This window comes from Microcaecilia unicolor, chromosome 4 (genome assembly GCF_901765095.1).
Source record: "Microcaecilia unicolor chromosome 4, aMicUni1.1, whole genome shotgun sequence".
NCBI lineage: Eukaryota > Metazoa > Chordata > Amphibia > Gymnophiona > Siphonopidae > Microcaecilia > Microcaecilia unicolor.
This window is the reverse complement of record NC_044034.1, coordinates 255,444,385-255,462,527: the sequence shown is the minus strand read 5'-3', so window position 1 is coordinate 255,462,527 and position 18,143 is coordinate 255,444,385. Positions and strand designations below refer to the sequence as shown.

Sequence of the window (18,143 nt, the reverse complement as noted above, 5' to 3'; positions counted from 1 at the left end):
CTAACCCTAGATATTCAATGCCAGGTCATGTGCGGCTCCCAGCATTCAATATCCAGGTATGATCGCAAATCTGGAAGTTAACTGGCACCAGCCAATATTCAGATTTGTGCCTGGTAAACTTGGTGCATAAAGTTAACATAGCTGTTTCACTGTCCTAACTTTATAGAGTTACCTAGAAGGGCATAATCGAACGGCACCGGCCAAATAGCTGGCCGGCCATCTTCGGGGCCGGCGCCGTAAGTGGGCAGAGCCAACCGTATTTTCGAAAAAGATGGCCGGCCATCTTTTTTTTCCGCTAATATGGTTGGGCCCGGCCAAATGTCAGTTCGCTAGGTTTGAAATGGCCGGCATTGGTTTTCGGCCATAATGGAAAATAATGCCGGCGATCTCAAACCTGGCCAAATCCAAGGCATTTGGTCATGGGAGGAGCCAGCATTTGTAGTGCACTGGTCCCCCTGACATGCCAGGACACCAACCGGGCACCCTAGGGAGCACTTCTAAAAATTAAAAAATAAAAATAGCTCTCAGGTGCATAGCTCCATTACTTTGGGTGCTGAGCCCCCTAAAACCCACTCCCCACAACTCTACACCATTACCATAGCCCTTATGGGTGAAGGGGGGGCACCTACATGTGGGTACATTGGGTTTTGTGGGGTTTTGGAGGGCTCCCATTTACCACCACAAGTGTAACAGGTAGGGGGGATGGGCCTGGGTTCACCTGTCTAAAGTGCACTGCACCCACTAAAAACTGCTCCAGGGACTTGCATACTGCTATCAGGGAGCTGGGTATGACATTTGAGACTGGCATAGAGGCTGGCAAAAAAAATTTTTTTTGGGTGGGAGGGGGTTGGTGACCACTGGGGTAGTAAGGGGAGGTCATCCCCGATTCCCTCCGATGGTCATTTGGTGAGTTGGGGCTCCTTTTTGAAGCTTGGTCGTGAAAAAAAAGGGACCAAGTACAGCCGGCGAAATGCTCTACAAGCCTGGCTTTTTTTTTCATTATTGGGCAAAGCCAGCCATCTTGTGAGCACGCCCCCATCCCGCCTTCACTACCCTACCGACACGCCCCCTTGATATTTCACCGGCTCCGCAACAGAAAGCAGTTGAACCCGGCCAAAATTGGCTTTCGATTATACCAATTTGGCCGGGTTCAGGAGATCGCCGGCCATCTCCCAATTTATGTCGGAAGATGGCCGATGATCACTTTCTAAAATGAGCTGGCTAGTCAGTTAACTGGCCATTTAAATCACTTTGAATATCTACCCCCCTACTTTTCTTCTAGAGCAAGTAGCTAATATACACTTACATTTAAAGCATGATCACTTACACCAATCATGCTGCATAATTTTCCACCAGTTGGTATTCTATTAGAGATCATTTACGCATATAAATGACCGATTACACATGTAAATAACTAGAGAACTGCCGTCTACACACCTTCCTTCTTTTACTTCTCAGATGGGAAACATTTTCCTGTTTCACGTTTCTTCACTATCTTTGAAGAAAGCTTTGTACATTTCTACTTACATCTTATCTATTCAGACTGATTCAGCTTCAGTCACAATATGATTTCATTTTAATTTATAAACTAATAATAATTTAAAAAGTTGGAGTCATGTGGCTAAAACAAAATATGTTATAGGCCTGCACCAGTACAGTAATGCCTGCTTGCTCTTTGTTCAGAATGAAAACCCTTGTCTCCTTTTTTTATAATTTAGCATACATTATACTCTTCACTCCAAACTTACTGTATTAAACAGATGTACGTTCCAGTATCTTCTTGTGCTGTTGGTAGAATCCTAAGATATTCTCCATAAGAATATATCCGCATTTCTTCTTTATTTGAAATCATCCTATCATTGCTGAACCATGTGATATTTTCACTCACGTCATCTTGGTTTGTACAGGGGCATTTTATAATCAAAGCCTCATCTTCCATGACAATAGATCTCGTTATTGAACTACCTGACAATTATATGAGCAAGGTTCAGTCAACAATCGATGACTTAAACAAAATAAATTTCTTAAGGGTTAAAATATGCAATAAAATAGTAAGATGATACAAAACTATTCAAGGTTGTTAAAACACATGTGGACTGTGAAATATTGCAGGAAGGCCTTAGGAAATTGGAAGACTGGGCATCCAAATGGCAGATGAAACATAATCAGGCTTATTTTCGAAAGAGAAGGGCACCCATCTTCCGACACAAATCGGGAGATGGGCGTCCTTCTCTCACAGTTGCCCAAATCGGCATAATCGAAAGCCGATTTTGGGCGGCCTCAACTGCTTTCCGTCGCGGGGACAACCAAAGTTCACAGGGCGTAGCGAAGGCGGGACTGGGGCATGCCTAACACATGGACGTCCTCGGCCGATAATGGAAAAAAGAAGGGCATCCCTGACGAGCACTTGGCCGACTTTACTTGGTCTATTTTTTTCTTGCGACCAAGCCTCAAAAAGGTGCCCGAACTGACCAGATGACCACCGAAGGGAATCGTAGATGACCTTTCCTTACTCCCCCAGTGGTCACCAGCCCCCTCCCACCCTAAAAAAATCTTTAAAAATGTTTTTGCCAGCCTCTATGCCAGCCTCAAATGTCATACCCAGCTCCATGACAGCAGTATGCAGGTCCCTGGAGCAGTTTTAGTGGGTACTGCAGTGCACTTCAGGCAGGCGGACCCAGGCCCATCCCCCTCTACCTGTTACACTTGTAGCGGTAAATGTGAGCCCTTCAAAACCCACCACAAACCCACTGTACCCACATGTAGGTGCCCCCTTCACCCCTTAGGGCTATTGTAGTGGTGTACAGTTGTGGGGAGTGGGTTTTTTTGGGGGGGTTGGGGGGCTCAGCACACAAGGTAAGGGAGCTATGCACCTGGGATCAATTTCTGAAGTCCACTGCAGTGCCCCCTAGGGTGTCCGGTTGGTGTCCTGGCATGTGGGGGGGGACCAGTGCACTACTAATGCTGGCTCCTCCCATGACCAAATGGCTTGGATTTGGTCATTTCTGAGATGGGTGTCCTCGGTTTCCATTGTTGCCAAAAACCGGGGACAACAATCTCTAAGGACGACCATCTCTAAGGTCGACCTAAATGTTGAGATTTGGGCGTCCCCGACCATATTATCGAAAGGAAAGCTGGCTGCCCATCTTGTTTCGATAATACGGGTTTCCCCACCCCTTCAAGGGGTCATCCTCAGGAAAACATGGGCACCCCGTTTGATTATGCCCCTCCATGTGGACAAATGCAAGGTGATTCACATTGGAAAGAATAATCCAAATTATTGTTTCCTGATGCTAGGATCCACCATGGGGGTCAACACTCAAGAAAAAGATCTAGGTGTCATTGTAGATAATACACTGAAATCTGCTTAGTGGGTGGCGGCGGCCAAAAAAGCAAACAGGATGCTAGGAATTATTAGGAAAGGTATGGTTAATAAGACCAAAAATACTATAATGCCTCTGTATCACTCCATGGTGTGACCACACCTTGAGTATTGTGCTCAGTTCTGGCCATCGTATCTCAAAAAAGATATAGCGGAATTAGAAAAGTTTCAAGGAAGAGCAGCCAAAATGATGAAGGGGATGAAACTCCTCTCGTATAAGGAAAGGCTAAAGAGATTAGGGCTCTTCAACTTGGAAAAGAGATGGATGAGGGGAGATATGACTGAGGTGTACAAAATCCTGAGTGGTGTAGAACGAGTAGAAGTAAATCGATTTTACTTGTTCCAAATGTACAAAGACTAGGAGACACTCGAAGAAGTTACATGGAAATACTTTTAAAACAAATAGGAGGAAATATTTTTTCACTCAACAAGTAGTTAAGCTCTGGAACTCTTTGCCAGAGGATGTGGTAACAGCTGTTAGCGTATCTGGGTTTTAAAAGGTCAGAATGATTGAATATTTTAACACCCAACAGAAAGGACTTAACAAGGATCTGGGGTTCCTAGCCCATAAAGCTGTATTTCTCTGTTGATCACCCTTCCCTCACCTATACACACCGATCCTGTTAGAATATCAATGATATGCTTTGATGTCCCCATGCATACCTCCTACCCACCCCCATCCTCCCACCCTGTCAGACTGTCATAGTAATGCTTGAATGTTTTTACTTATATACACTGTCAGCTAGCACATTTGCTTATTTCTGATCTGACGAAGAAGGGCAACCTTCGAAAGCTAACCAAGAAATGTATTAAGTTATGTCCAATAAAAAAGGTATCATCTTATTTTCTTTTACATGTTTTATTTTGTTTGATTTCTATTGGTAACCTTAAGAGTGGACTAACACGGCTACCACACTCCTCTACTTAAAAGGTTTGGACAAATTCCTGGAGGAAAAATCCATAGTTTGCTATTGAGACAGACATGGGGAAGCAACTGCTTGACCCAGGATTCGTAGCATGGAATATTGCTACTAATTGGGTTTCTGCCAGGTACTTGTGACCTGGCTTGGCCACTGTTTGGAAACAAGATACTGGGCTAGATGGTCCATTGGTCTGACCTAGTATGGCTACTCTTATGTTCTCGTCTTATCCAGAAGGTATTTGCTACTATTTGGTATGGTTTCATAACAATATTCATCTTTCCTGGGAGCTAGAGCTAGCTTTGTTATGGGCTCAACTCAGCCACTGCTGCACACAAATTGTAATTTAACCCTTGTGAAATATTTCACACTTAGGGTGTAATTCTGTTTTAGGTGGCAAGTATGCATGTAAATGCTGGTATTCTAGAAGTCATTTACATGCATATGTTGATGCATGCATAAATGGCCACTTTCCATCTATGTACTATTCTGTGTATTCTCTCAAAAATTATCAAATGAGTCATTTTTGACCAACTTACCTCCTGTGTCAATAACCTTTCCATTCTGCACCTTTGCCAAACTGGTTTCAGATCCTCTAATAGTACCATAACTACAGTTGCAGCTCTTCTTAGCAAACTTTATTATTCTCTGGATGCAAGCAACATCTCCCTTCTGGTCTCTCTTTGGATCTTTCTTCTACTTTTGATGTTGTGGATTACTCTCTGCTTCTCGCTTGCCTTGTCTCCATTGGGTTCCCTGGCTCTGTACTTTCCTGGTTTCCATCTTTTCTCTCAGCATGTTCTTCTTTATTTTCTACTCCGGTACTCCCTCATCCTCCTCTGCTGACACTCCCCTACACTGTTGGGTCCCTTAAGGCTTTATTCTTCCACCTCTTCTCTTCATCTTCATGAACCCCTTAGCTATTCTGATTCAAAATTTTAATATTAAATTTTTCATCTATGCTGATGATATTCTTTTGAACTTCCCTACCTCTCCTTTTCAGCCTAACCTCAGCCGCCTTCAGTCATGTTTAGATCAATCACTGTCCTGTTCTCAATGTCTCCAAAAGCAGTCGCCCACTATATTTCTGGGTCTTTCTCTGAACCTTCTTTGGTCTCTTGTCTTTTTACTACTCCTTTCCCCACTGTGGAGTCATTTTGCTATCTTGGTGTGATTTTAGATTCATATCTCTCTTTCATTGGCCAAGTTTCTCTTGTTCTCCAATGTGGGCTTCTTGCTCATTGTCACCTCCACTCTATTTCAAAATTTCTGAATTTCTCGCTACAGCACACGTTAGTTCATGCATTTGTTATCTCACATTTGGATTATTGTAATAGTCTATCCTAGATTATCAGCTACCAATCTCACCGATTGCAATCCCTTTAAAATGTCACTGCCATTTTCTCTATAAGGCCCGAAGAACTGATTCTGTCTTCCCGCTGCTAACCATTCTTCACAGGCTTCCTGTGAAGTTTTGCATCTGGTTCAAAATTCTTTGCAACACTCATAATTCCCTTCACTCCAGTTCTCCTGCTATCTTGCTTCTTTGGTGATCCCTTACACCCCTACTCGCTCTCTTTGTTCTCTTGATTGTCACTGCCTTTCTCTTCCCTCCCCAAAACAGGTTCACTATGAATCCACAAGACATGCAGCTTCAAGTCACATTTTAAGTCACTTCTGAAAACTCACTTTTCCCCTTTTGCTTTTTCACCTCAGGAGTCTTAGCAGTGGGCATTGGGTTGCTCTGGCGTGAAGCAGAGATTTGACGTTTTGTGTTCCAGGATAATCAGACATGAGTGGTCCAAATTTCTAAAAATCATTTTCCAACAGAACACCATCAATATCTCAAAACTCCAACAGTTCACCAACAGTATAAAATCTAGGTCCACCAGAGGTATAAACATGCAAGACCCCACGTGGGCTGAGTTTCGGCGTAACGCCTTCTTCAGATGTTGTAAGACAGACAGAAATAGTAGTCATCAGACTTATAGTAAATGATGGAAGATAAAGACCTGAATGGTCCATTCAGTCTGCTGAACAGTCACACTCATTATGAATTCATGATTAAATCAACAATGAATGTGATATTATATATTTTATCTTGAGTCTTTCTTCGGCATTTTTGGGACATAGACCGTAGAAGTCCACCCGGCTCTGTCCTTATGTTCCACCTACTGGAGTTGCCATCAAAGCTCACTTCAACCTATCCAAATCTGTTTTGTCATTTGCGGGACTCAGACCGTAAAAGTCTGCACAGCACTATCCTCGGTTCCAGCTTCTGAAGTTGTCATTGATGCCATTTCCATCCTATCCTAAACTGGATTGCCATTTACAGACATAGACTTATAAAGTCTACCTTGCACCAGCCTTAGTTTTTCACAGCTGGAGTAGCCATCCAAGTGTTACTCACACATCCACCCCCTGCAGCCATTTAAGGTTTTTTTTTTTTTTAATTCATTTTTTTTCTACCATCTATTTTCTAAAATTTTCTAACATTCATTTTGTGTGTTTATACCTCTGGTGGACCTAGATTTTATACTGTTTGTGAACTATTGATGATGATGTACGTTTGGAGAATAAAGGATTATTAGAACCTTGGACTTCGCTCATATCTGATTATCCTGGAACACTCTTCCTCTACCATGAATTCCATGATTCCTGATTCTCATGAATGGGATGTGACCATACCGGGCTCTAATCTTTCTAGGAAGGATAGAGAGGGCCGAAGAAGTGGAGGAGTGATGAGAGACAATATCAGAGCGGCTGAAATGCGGGAAACCTGGGGAAAGGAAGAAGCTTTATGGATCGTCCTGGAGAGAGAAGATGGAACCTGTATCCACACGGAGGTTATCTACAGACCTTCGGCACAAATGGAGAAGTTAACCAAGGATCTGATAGAAGATATTCAAAAGATTGGTATGAAAGGGGAGGTGCTACTGTTGGGAGATTTCAATTTGTCTTACATGAATTGGACAGTTCCGTCTGCAGAATCATAAAGAAGCAGAGAGATTGTGGATGCCTGTCAAAGTGCCTTGCTGAGATAAATGGTGACGGAACCCACAAGGGAAGAGTCAATGCTGGATCTAGTGCTCACGAATGGAGGAAGTGTTTCCAATATCTGGGTGGGTGCCCACCTATGTAATAATAATCATCACACCATATAGTTTGATATAAGTACTGATTTTGATAAAATGGGACACCAACGACTGTGGTCATGACTTCACTTTTCAGTCTCACTTGTCTTCCGGAGGTCAGCTTCAGAGGTGGCTCCAGTCTGTTCTTTTCTTTGCATTGTTGCCTCTGTTGCCACTTTCTGTGTGTTCCAAGTTGCACTCTGGTGTTCAGTGTGTTTCAAGTCTCTTTCCTGTAGTCGTGACATCATCAGTGAAGGCCCTCATAAGGAAGGTGAGGACATTCATTCAGGGCCTTTGCAAATCCAAAGGTCTCCAGGTTTGTCGGTGTGCTTGTGTAGCATTTCTGCCCTGTTCCCTAGTTGGTGTGCTTGTATAGCACTTATGTCTTGTTTCCTAGTTAGTGTGCCTGTGTGGCACTTCTGCTTTGGTTCTTATCTGTCTGTCTGTGGGCTAGGGTCAGCACTTCTGCCTTAGTTCTTCAGCTTGTCTGTGTGCTAGTGTTAGCATTTCTGTCTTGGTTTTTGCCTGTTTGTTCTGTTGTGTGTTTGTGTGGCCATGTGGCCCAGCTTTGCCTAGTCTGCCTCGCCTTGAACTCTACCTAGTCTGCCTTGCCTTGGATTCTGCTTAGTCTGCCTTGCCTAGAGCTCTGCCTAGTTTCTTCTTCCTTCTGCTGTTGTGTTTGGGTTCCCATTCAACATACCAAAAATGGTATGGGATTTCCATTGTGAACCATTTGAGGAGAGACTTGACGACCTGAACATGTATACTTTGGAGGAAAGGAGAAACAGTGGTAACATGATACAGATGTTCAAATATTTGAAAGGTATTAATCCGCAAACAAACCTTTTCCAGAGACGGGAAGGCGGTAGAACTAGAGGACATGAATTGAGGTTGAAGGGGGGCAGACTCAGGAGTAATGTCAGGAAGTATTTTTTCACGGAGAGGGTGGTGGAATCATGGGGTGCCCTCCAGCGGGAGGTGGTGGAAATGAAAACAGGAATGGAATTCAAACATGCATGGGATAAACACAAAGGAATCCTGTTTAGAAGGAATGGAGGAGTGGAGTGGTTAGGGGTGGAGGAGTGGCCTAGTGGTTAGGGTGGAGGACTTTGGTCCTGAGGAGCTGAGTTTGATTCCCAGCACAGGCAGCTCCTTGTGACTTTGGGCAAGTCACTTAACCCTCCATTGCCTGCCACATTGAGCCTGCCATGAGTGGGAAAGCATGGGGTACAAATGTAACAAAAAAAATGGATCCACAGAATCTTAGCAGAGATTGGATGGCAATGCCAGTAATTGTTAAGCAAAACTGGTGCTGGGCAGACTTCTACAGTCTACACTCTGATCATGACTGAATAGATATGGTTGGGCTTGAGTGTAAATTTTAAGGGGATTCAACATTAGCTTTCAACATGAGTTTATCTTGTTGGGCAGATCTTTATCTACCATCATTTACTATGTTACTTTGTTACTATGTTCTAATTTTTTTGGACTTTCTGAGGAAATCTTTGCCCTGCATGTGTTTGTTGATATATACTCATCACAAGCAATATCAAATGATCAAGAAAAGAGGCAGTACAAGTTTTCCCTGAATCATAGCAGTGAGGCTAAAAGCATGATAAGCCACCCTTTTCAAAGATTGTTGTAGCACATTGAATATTCTTGAGAAACAAATTTAAAGATTTAAAAGATTAGTTGCAATATTGACTATCTTAGGAACAATGACTACATTGAGAGAAGACAGAACATTGTGTATTCTTCTACCTGACAGTGCTTGCCCACCTCTGAAGGTCCATGTTAATATACAGTATTTTTATTATTGATTGATGCAAGAATAGCTGCTAATTAGGATATTTACAAAATGACTTGTATGGAAGAGTATATTGTGATAACTGAATGTTTTTGCTCTTGTGCTACATAGGAACGTTTGATGACTATTGATAGATATTGAATGCCTTTATAAAGTAGAACATTTTTTGTACTTCTCACACTAGTGTCCTGTTATAAAATCATGCTCATAAAGTCTGCCCAACTGTGTATGGAAAGTACCCCCTTGAAATCTATGCCTGCCATGGCATGTGTAAACAGTGGCTTTTCTAAAATTCTTGCTTAAAAGTATATGTCCATTTACACATGTAAACTAGTTTTATCTACATGTAAAATGGTTCCTAACCCTTCTCAAATGGAAACTTTCAAATATTTGCAAAGCATCTTTCATGAAAACTTCAAACATATCCAATACCTTCTACAAGTTTATCTTGGTTCTATTGTGTAGGTTCTCTAAAGAGATATGATCAGCAATTAATTGTGAAATAATAGCTTCTATTAACATATACTTTTAACAACAAACTGTATTTTTTTTTTTTTTTTGCAATCGTGGTAGCTTAAATTATATTACATACAAAATAACTGAACAGATATTGATAAACTTGAAGTTTTGAGATTGCATAGATGTGCTTTCCTTCTGATAGGATATAGGAAAATAAAATTGACAAAAGCAAAACTTACATTGCGACAATTTTCCAGAAGCTGGAAAGAAGATGTTCAGAAAGATCAAGAATAAAAGACCCATTGGGTACCTAAATGAAGGCAGAAACAAAGAAAGTTGATTCACGATTTGCAGAAATCAGCATTTACAGATATGTATCAAATACACCTCTAAATCCCAATTTTAGAAAGCCAAGATACACATGCCCAAATCACAAATATGTGCATATGACAAGGGAGTTTGGTCTGGGTGTGTTTTCACTGGGACCAGGGCAGAACTAAACATACACATGCATTCCCCATTTCAAATGGAAAATGCAGATTCATGTCCGCCAAGATCAACAAGATTTTCAGCTGCTCCTGGTTATGTGGAGGCAATGGCATACCTACCTTGGTTGCCACCTGGGGAGGAACACCGCTCCCCCTTGGAGTAGAGCAAAGCCTCCTCCAACTAAGGGGGTGTACTGAGCAGTCACACAGCTGTTGACTTTACTGGTCCCCTTTCCCGGAACAGGAAGTTGATGTCAGAGGGGGCAGGGGACCAGCAGCCGACAACCGTGTAACTGCTCAGCGTACCCCCTTGTTGCCTACAGTCTCCGCACTCCAAATATAAAACAGCAAAGTGTATCCGCAAGCAAAAAGCTATTGCACGTGTAAATGATCTTCAACAAAGGCCCCCTTATTTCGTGTACTTCATCAGGAGGAATTACAAAGCATACTTTCAGCCAGACATCAAGATAATGATGGCGGTTAAAAAACGCTCTCAATTGGCTTCGCCTTTCCAGACTACCTCAACTTCAGACACTTTTTGGACAAAATGAGATGGTCTAATAAAAAACACCTCCCATTCCATGGGACCATTTAAACCATTAGGAATTACAGTTGTAAGTGGAAAATCCATCTTTGCTTATGCTGATGAAGATGCAACTTCCGTGAGATATCACTTCTGCTTCCATTATCTCTAATTTGATCTATAGCCGTACATTGTAGTTGTTCAAAAGGGAGGCTAATAAACCTGATACACTCTAATGAATGCATATCCCTAACTTAATCTAGCCAAATAAAAGTTGTGCTTCTCATGGGTCTTGGCTTTATTTGTAGAATGTTTAAATTATTTTCCTTTGTTATTTGTAAAAATGAATTGTTGATTTTGTTACACTATCCCTCTTTTATTTGCATATTAAATCTTTATAATTTTATTGCTGTAAAATATTTTTGGGAGATATGTCAGCGATGCTAAGCTGATCCACAACCAAATACCGGCGGTAAACCCGGGGGCCCCGGGAGCCAATGATTCCCCGTCCCACTATGCGGCGGCCATCTTGCTGTGTAACTTATATGACACTTATGTTTCCTCATATAACAGGAGTTCCATCCCCATTATCATTTTGGCTGCTCTTCTTTGAATCTTTTCTAATTCCATTATATCTTTTTTGAGATACGGTGACCAGAATTTACCGCAATACTCAAGTCGAGGTCACACCATGATATATAAGTTTTGGGGCATGATTTTAAAATGTGACTTCTTAGTTACATTTAGTATAATTGTACCCTACTAACACTAACACAGGTATATGGGCACATATGCACATAAAGGAGAAATTCTAGAAATGGTGCCCAAATTTAGGTGCTAAAACCTGGTGTAAATCCTGGCATGCAACCTAGAGCATAGTAACATAGTAACATAGTAGATGACGGCAGAAAAAGACCTGCATGGTCCATCCAGTCTGCCCATGACAAACTCATATGTGTATACCTTACCTTGAATTTGTACCTGTCCTTTTCAGGGCACAGACCATATAAGTCTGCCCAGCAGTATTTCCCGCCTCCCAACCACCAGTCCCGCCTCCCATCACCGGCTCTGTTACAGACCGTATAAGTCTGCCCTCCCCTATCCTCGCCTCCCAACCACCAGCCCCTCTTCCCCCCAACTGCTCCGCCACCCAATTTAATTGGGGGTGGTGGTTGGGAGGCGAGGATAGGGGAGGGCAGACTTATACGGTCTGTAACAGAGCCGGTGATGGGAGGCGGGACTGGTGGTTGGGAGGCGGGAAATACTGCTGGGCAGACTTATATGGTCTGTGCCCTGAAAAGGACAGGTACAAATTCAAGGTAAGGTATACACATATGAGTTTGTCATGGGCAGACTGGATGGACCATGCAGGTCTTTTTCTGCCGTCATCTACTATGTTACTATGCGCTAGGTTGCATGCCAGGATTTACACCAGGTTTTAGCACCTAAATTTGGGCACCATTTCTAGAATTTCTCCTTTATGTGAATATGTGCCCATATACCTGTGTTAGTGTTAGTAGGGTACAATTATACTAAATGTAACTAAGAAGTCACATTTTAAAATCATGCCCCAAAACTTATATCATGGAGGGAATGAAGCAATCCACTTAAACAGCCCAGATCTCATCAACTGATTATCAAACCTTAGCCACAAAAACAAATAATACTACTAATACACTGTTATACTAAACTGCTTTAATATGGTATTTTCTGAACATAAAGGAATACTAATGCAAAAGGAACAGATGTAATTAAAAAAAGAAGTGAATGCTGAAAGAAAAGCTTGCACTGGATGTGACAGAGGTTTATGAAAGAAAAATACCCACATGTTCATATTTTTTATCCATTCACTGCTCTATTACCTACTACAGCAAAAGAAAAATGATGAACTAAGAAATACTTTATGGAAAATCTTAACATGCAACATGTTTGTGGGATCTATTGATTCCATTGAGCACAGAAAACTAAAACAATACAAATTTGTAGATAATGTAGCATTGCAAAGTCAATAGTACACCAGAGAAATTATGGTAGATACCAGAGTAATTACAATCTCACTAGCCAAATGCGGGTAAGTAAATTTTGCATAGAAAAATAAAATACAATACAGAAATCTTTTTGTGCAATTTTAAAATTTAAAGAGGCTTTGCATTAATGTTGTCTAAAAAGACATTAAAAATACTAACCTTTGACAAAATTCTAAATGCAAAGGAACAAGCTGGGCTACTGCAGTTTCTGTCAGCATGCTTATCTTAAACAGATTCTTTTGCAATTTAGCTGTGTCTGAAACCCATATATCCTCCATTCAGGGTACCTCCCACTGTAAAGCAGATTTTAGATAGCCTTTCAGAAGATTACATCAAGCTGATTAAAGGGAAATTTTCCAAAAGTGCCCACTTGGTAAAAGGTCAAAAGGTATTTTCACTCGAGAGCAATACAACAGTTCTCAGAAATATAGGATAGCATACTTTCCCTTTGAAAGCTGACCAGTAAAATGTACTCCCAGAGATTTGCACCAGCTTTTTCCATGGCTGATTTTTTTCTTTGCAAATAACACATATATAAAATTGAAAAATGCAATCTTTGGGCTTTGTGTGCTTTCGTCAACCTAAACAAACCCCAGGATGACTTATTTTTTTTATCTCTGAAAATTGGCAGCCTTTCAAGTCTGTTTAAACCATGCTGAATATCGACAACTATATGACCAATTCTAGAATCTAGATCCCCACATTTGAGTGAGATTTATGGTCAAAAATGTCAGCACCTTTCCCCTGATTCTCTATAGGTCACCCAAAGGAGGACAACCAATTTGGACGCAGAGCCCAGATGCATGCATAAACGAATTAGTCAATTGGATGGTAACAACCAACTATTGGTGTTCATTGGAATTAATTGGCACTAATATGGGTTTATGTGCACATGAGATTGAAGGGGGGGGGGCAGACTCATGAAAAATGTCAGGAAGTATTTTTTCACTGAAAGAGTGGTGGATACTTGGAATGCCCTCGCGCGGGAGGTGGTGGAGATGAAAACGGTAATGGAGTTCAAACATGCATGGGATAAATATAGAAGAATCCTGTTCAGAAGGAATGGATCCTCAGAATCTTAGCCAAGATTGGGTGGCAGAGCCGGTGGTGGAAGGCGGAACTGGTGGTTGGGAGGCGGGGGTAGTGCTGGGCAGACTTCTACGGTCTGTGCCCTGAAAATGACAGGTACAAATCAAGGTAAGGTATACACAAAAAGTAGCACATATGAGTTTATCTTGTTGGGCAGACTGGATGGACCGTACAGGTCTTTATCTGCTGTCACTTACTATGTTACTATCCAACTTATAATAGAAAGAGAAAAATGCCTATATTTCGACCCAAATCGGGAGATGGGCGTTTTTCTCGCAAAGGCGCCCAAATCGGTATAATTGAAAGCCGATTTTGGGTGTTTCCAACTGCACTCCGTCGCAGAAGCGAATAAAGTTGACGGGGGCGTGTCGGAGGCGTGGTGGAGGTGGGACTGGGGCGTGGTTATCAGCCGAAGAGAGATGGGCGTCTTTAGCTGATAATCAAAAAAAAAGGCATTTTTACCGCAATTTTGGGTCACTTTTTTGGACCCTTTTTTTCACGAACAAGTCCCAAAAAAGTGCCCCAACTGACCAGATGACCACTGGAGGGAATCGGGGATCACCTCCCCGGACTCCCCCAGTGGTCACTAACCCCCTCCCACCAAACAAAACTCACTTTAAAACTTTTTTTCCAGACTCTATGCCAGCCTCACATTCCATACCCACTTCCATGACAGCAGAATGTGTTCTATCCTCTGACAGCCTTTCCCTGGTTCTGATGTGGCTCTCGGGTGAGTGGGACACCTTTCCTGGTATGCGCACTGCAGAGTCACATCAGCAATGCATTGTGGTGGGTGTAGGGTATTGGGCTCCGTGATTCCACTAGCTTGTGGCAAATGCTCACGATGGTAGTAGTTGGTAGGCTCTACTCCCATGGTGCTTTTCCCCCTGCTTACTGGGTCAGAGTGTGCCCTATTTTGTTTCCGGTAGTCCATGAGGTAGTGGCCATTTTTGTAAGCCAGTTTTAGCTCCCTTTCACGTGTTAGCCACGTTACAGAACTTAGTTCTTACCTTGAATGTGGCTGAAAGAGGGTATTGTACAGCATTCTGACAGCTCTGACCTACTGCTCATCTCAGTACCAGGGAGACTCTTTGCCAGTGGGGCACAACCTCTGATCTGCAGTTAACTGTGAGTAAGCGTGATTATTCCAATAAAGGACGTTTTTGGAGAGATTAGTCTTCAGGTGTCAACTGGTGTGCCAAGGTTATATAGCAGCAACAAGTCCTAGAGGCCTGCGTGTATGCAGGGCCCTGGAGCACTTTTAGTGGGTACTGCAGTGCACTTCAGCCAGGTGGACCCAGGCCCATCCCCCTCCTACCTGTAACACTTGTGCTGGTAAATGGGAGGTCTCCAAAACCCACTGTACCCCCATGTAGGTGCCCCCTTCACCCCTAAGAGCTATGGTAGTGTTGTACATTTGTGGGTAGTGGGTTTTGGGGGAGGGGTTGGGGTTGGGGTTGGGGGGCTCAGCACCCGTGGTAAGGGAGCTATGCATGTGGGAGCTGTTTCTGAAGTCCACCGCACTGACCTCTAGGGTGCCCAGTTGGTGTCCTGGCATATCAGGGGGGCCAGTGTACTACGAATCGTGGCCCCTCCCATGACCAAATGGCTCGGATTAGGACATTTTCGAGCTGGGCGGGTTTTTTTCCATTATCGCTAAAAAACACAAACGCCCAGCTCAAAAACGTCCATTTTTTGAAAATACGGTCTGTCTCGCCTCTTCACATATCCGTTTTCGGACATAGACGCCCATGGAGATAGGCGTTCGCGTTCGATTATGCCCCTCCACGTGCAATTCTAGAGACCACACCTATGAAAAGATATAAACAGGATCGAGTCGGTCCAGAGGGTGGTTACAAAATGGTCAGTGGTCTCTTTCATAAAGCATATGAGGACATACTTAAGGATCTCAATATGTATACTTTGGAAGCAAGGCAGGAGAGAGAGGATATGATGGAGACAATGAAATACCTCTGTGGCAACAACGTACAGGAGATGAGCCTCTTTCAAATGAAGGAACACACTGGAATGAGAGGGCATAGGATGAAGTTAATGTATTTATTTATTTGTTGCATTTGTATCCCACATTTTCCCACCTAATTGCAGGCTCAATGTGGCTTACATAGCACTGTGCTGGCGATCGCCAGTTCCGGTATGACAAAAACATAGTGATATCATGGTAGAGATCATGTGTGACAGACACATTATGGAATCAGAAAGGAGGAAGAGTTATGTTATGTCCATTTCGAGTATTACATACATAGTAGATGACGGCAGAAAAAGACCTGCACGATCCATCCAGTCTGCCCAAAAAGATAAACTCATATGTGCTACTTTTTGTGTATACCTTACCTTGATTTGTACCTGTCCTTTTCAGGGCACAGACCATAGATTCGTTGTGTTGCAGGGTTTAGGCATTTAAGAAGTTATAGGCTCAGGAATAATGTAAGGAAATACTTTTTCATGGAAAGGGTAGTGAATGTGTGGAATAGCCTCACGGTGGAAGTGGTGGAGACGAGGATTGTGTCAGAATTTAAGGAAGAGTGGGACAGGCACATGAGATCCCTTAGGAAAAGGAGGAGATAGTGGTCGCTGTGGATGGGCAGACTGGATGGGCCATTTGGCTCTTATCTGCCATCATGTTTCTATGTTTCTTTGTAACATTATTAGTCTAAGTGCTTTGAAAATACACCTCCTAGTGCACAATGTTGGACACACAAGTTATAGAAAACTCAGTTACATGTGTAACAATTTGATAATTAGCTGCTAATTGGTGTTAATTGGGGAAAATTGGAATTCATTATTAGTTACACGCATAACTGCGCTTTGTTGTGATTATGTAAATTGGGTGTATAAAACACATAATGCATCTGCAATGGGGATGTGGAATTGGGAGGGGAATAGGTATGTCCGGGACATGCCTAGCACTTGCGCACGCAGGTTATAGAACATTAACAGTTACACACCTAACTGCCTATACTTAGGTTTGAGCATTTACACCAGCCACTAAACTGGCCAATGACGGCCCTACCATTAGGCCAACTGAGGCGGGGGCCTCAGATGGCACTCTCCATGGAGCAGCATCTCCCACCAGGGCTGGTGCTAGGGTCTCTGGTGCCCCCCCATGCAAATTATTAGTTGGTGCCCTCCCCCCGAGGTCCAGCATCTCCTTTCTCTCTTCTCCCTCCCCCCTTTTTCCACCCCGCCCCCTTTTTAACCCAGTGCCTTAAAAGGTACGTTTTAATTTATTTGAAAGCGTCCCAAATGTAGATATAAATATCATGAAATAAAGCTGAATATCACTAAAACTACTTAAAAAATGATTGTTGCTGGTGGAAACAGCACTAATAAAGGTCATATTTTATGCTCCTTTTTCTACACTGTTCTATACAAAACAGTAACATATGGCCAAATTTCAGTGAGGATATCCTGTTTACTGATGGGTTCGTCTTAACTGTTACTGTATTCGGCCTTGGGAAGCCTGGTGTTATAAAGATTGGAAGAGGCCCATGGAATCACATTTTCACCTCATCTCTTTTGTACAAATGGATTATTCTTTTTTGAGCATGTTTCAGGGACAAGTGGTTTTCAGAAGTCAAAATAATAAAAATAAATATTTTCTTTCATGCAGATCTCTCATTTGATTTACATGGAGGGGCATAATCAAACGCGAACGCCTATCTCCATGGGCGTCTATGTCCAAAAACGGGTACGTAAAGAGGCGGGACAGACCATATTTTCGAAAAAATGGACGTTTTTGAGCTGGGCATTTGTGTTTTTTAGCGATAATGGAAAAAAAAAATGCCCAGCTCAAAAACGTCCTAATCCGAGCCATTTGGTCATGGGAGGGGCCACGATTCGTAGTACACTGGCCCCCCTGATATGCCAGGACACCAACTGGGCACCCTAGAGGTCAGTGCGGTGGACTTCAGAAACAGCTCCCACATGCATAGCTCCCTTACCACGGGTGCTGAGCCCCCAACCCCCTCCCCCAAAACCCACTACCCACAAATGTACAACACTACCATAGCTCTTAGGGGTGAAGGGGGCACCTACATGGGGGTACAGTGGGTTTTGGAGACCTCCCATTTACCAGCACAAGTGTTACAGGTAGGGGGGATGGGCCTGGGTCCACCTGGCTGAAGTGCACTGCGGTACCCACTAAAAGTGCTCCAGGGACCTGCATACACGCAGGCCTCTAGGACTTGTTGCTGCTATATAACCTTGGCACACCAGTTGACACCTGAAGACTAATCTCTCCGAAAACGTCCTTTACTGGCATAAGCACGTTTACTCACAGGTAACTGCAGATCA

At 42.8% G+C, this 18,143-nt stretch overlaps 1 protein-coding gene across 1 annotated transcript in view; it reads right to left on the bottom strand.

Annotated features, from left to right (window-relative positions):
- The window catches only part of IL1RL1 (interleukin 1 receptor like 1), a 53,904-nt gene extending 40,886 nt beyond the window's left edge, over positions 1–13,018 (bottom strand). The window contains exons 1-3 of the mRNA XM_030202478.1: positions 12,900–13,018; positions 9,942–10,012; positions 1,749–1,965 (exon numbers count right to left, since the gene is read on the bottom strand). Coding sequence (XP_030058338.1) covers positions 1,749–1,965; positions 9,942–10,012; positions 12,900–13,018 — 407 coding nt within the window. The remainder of the gene's footprint in view (positions 1–1,748; positions 1,966–9,941; positions 10,013–12,899) is intronic.
- Between the last annotated feature and the right edge of the window lie 5,125 nt (positions 13,019–18,143).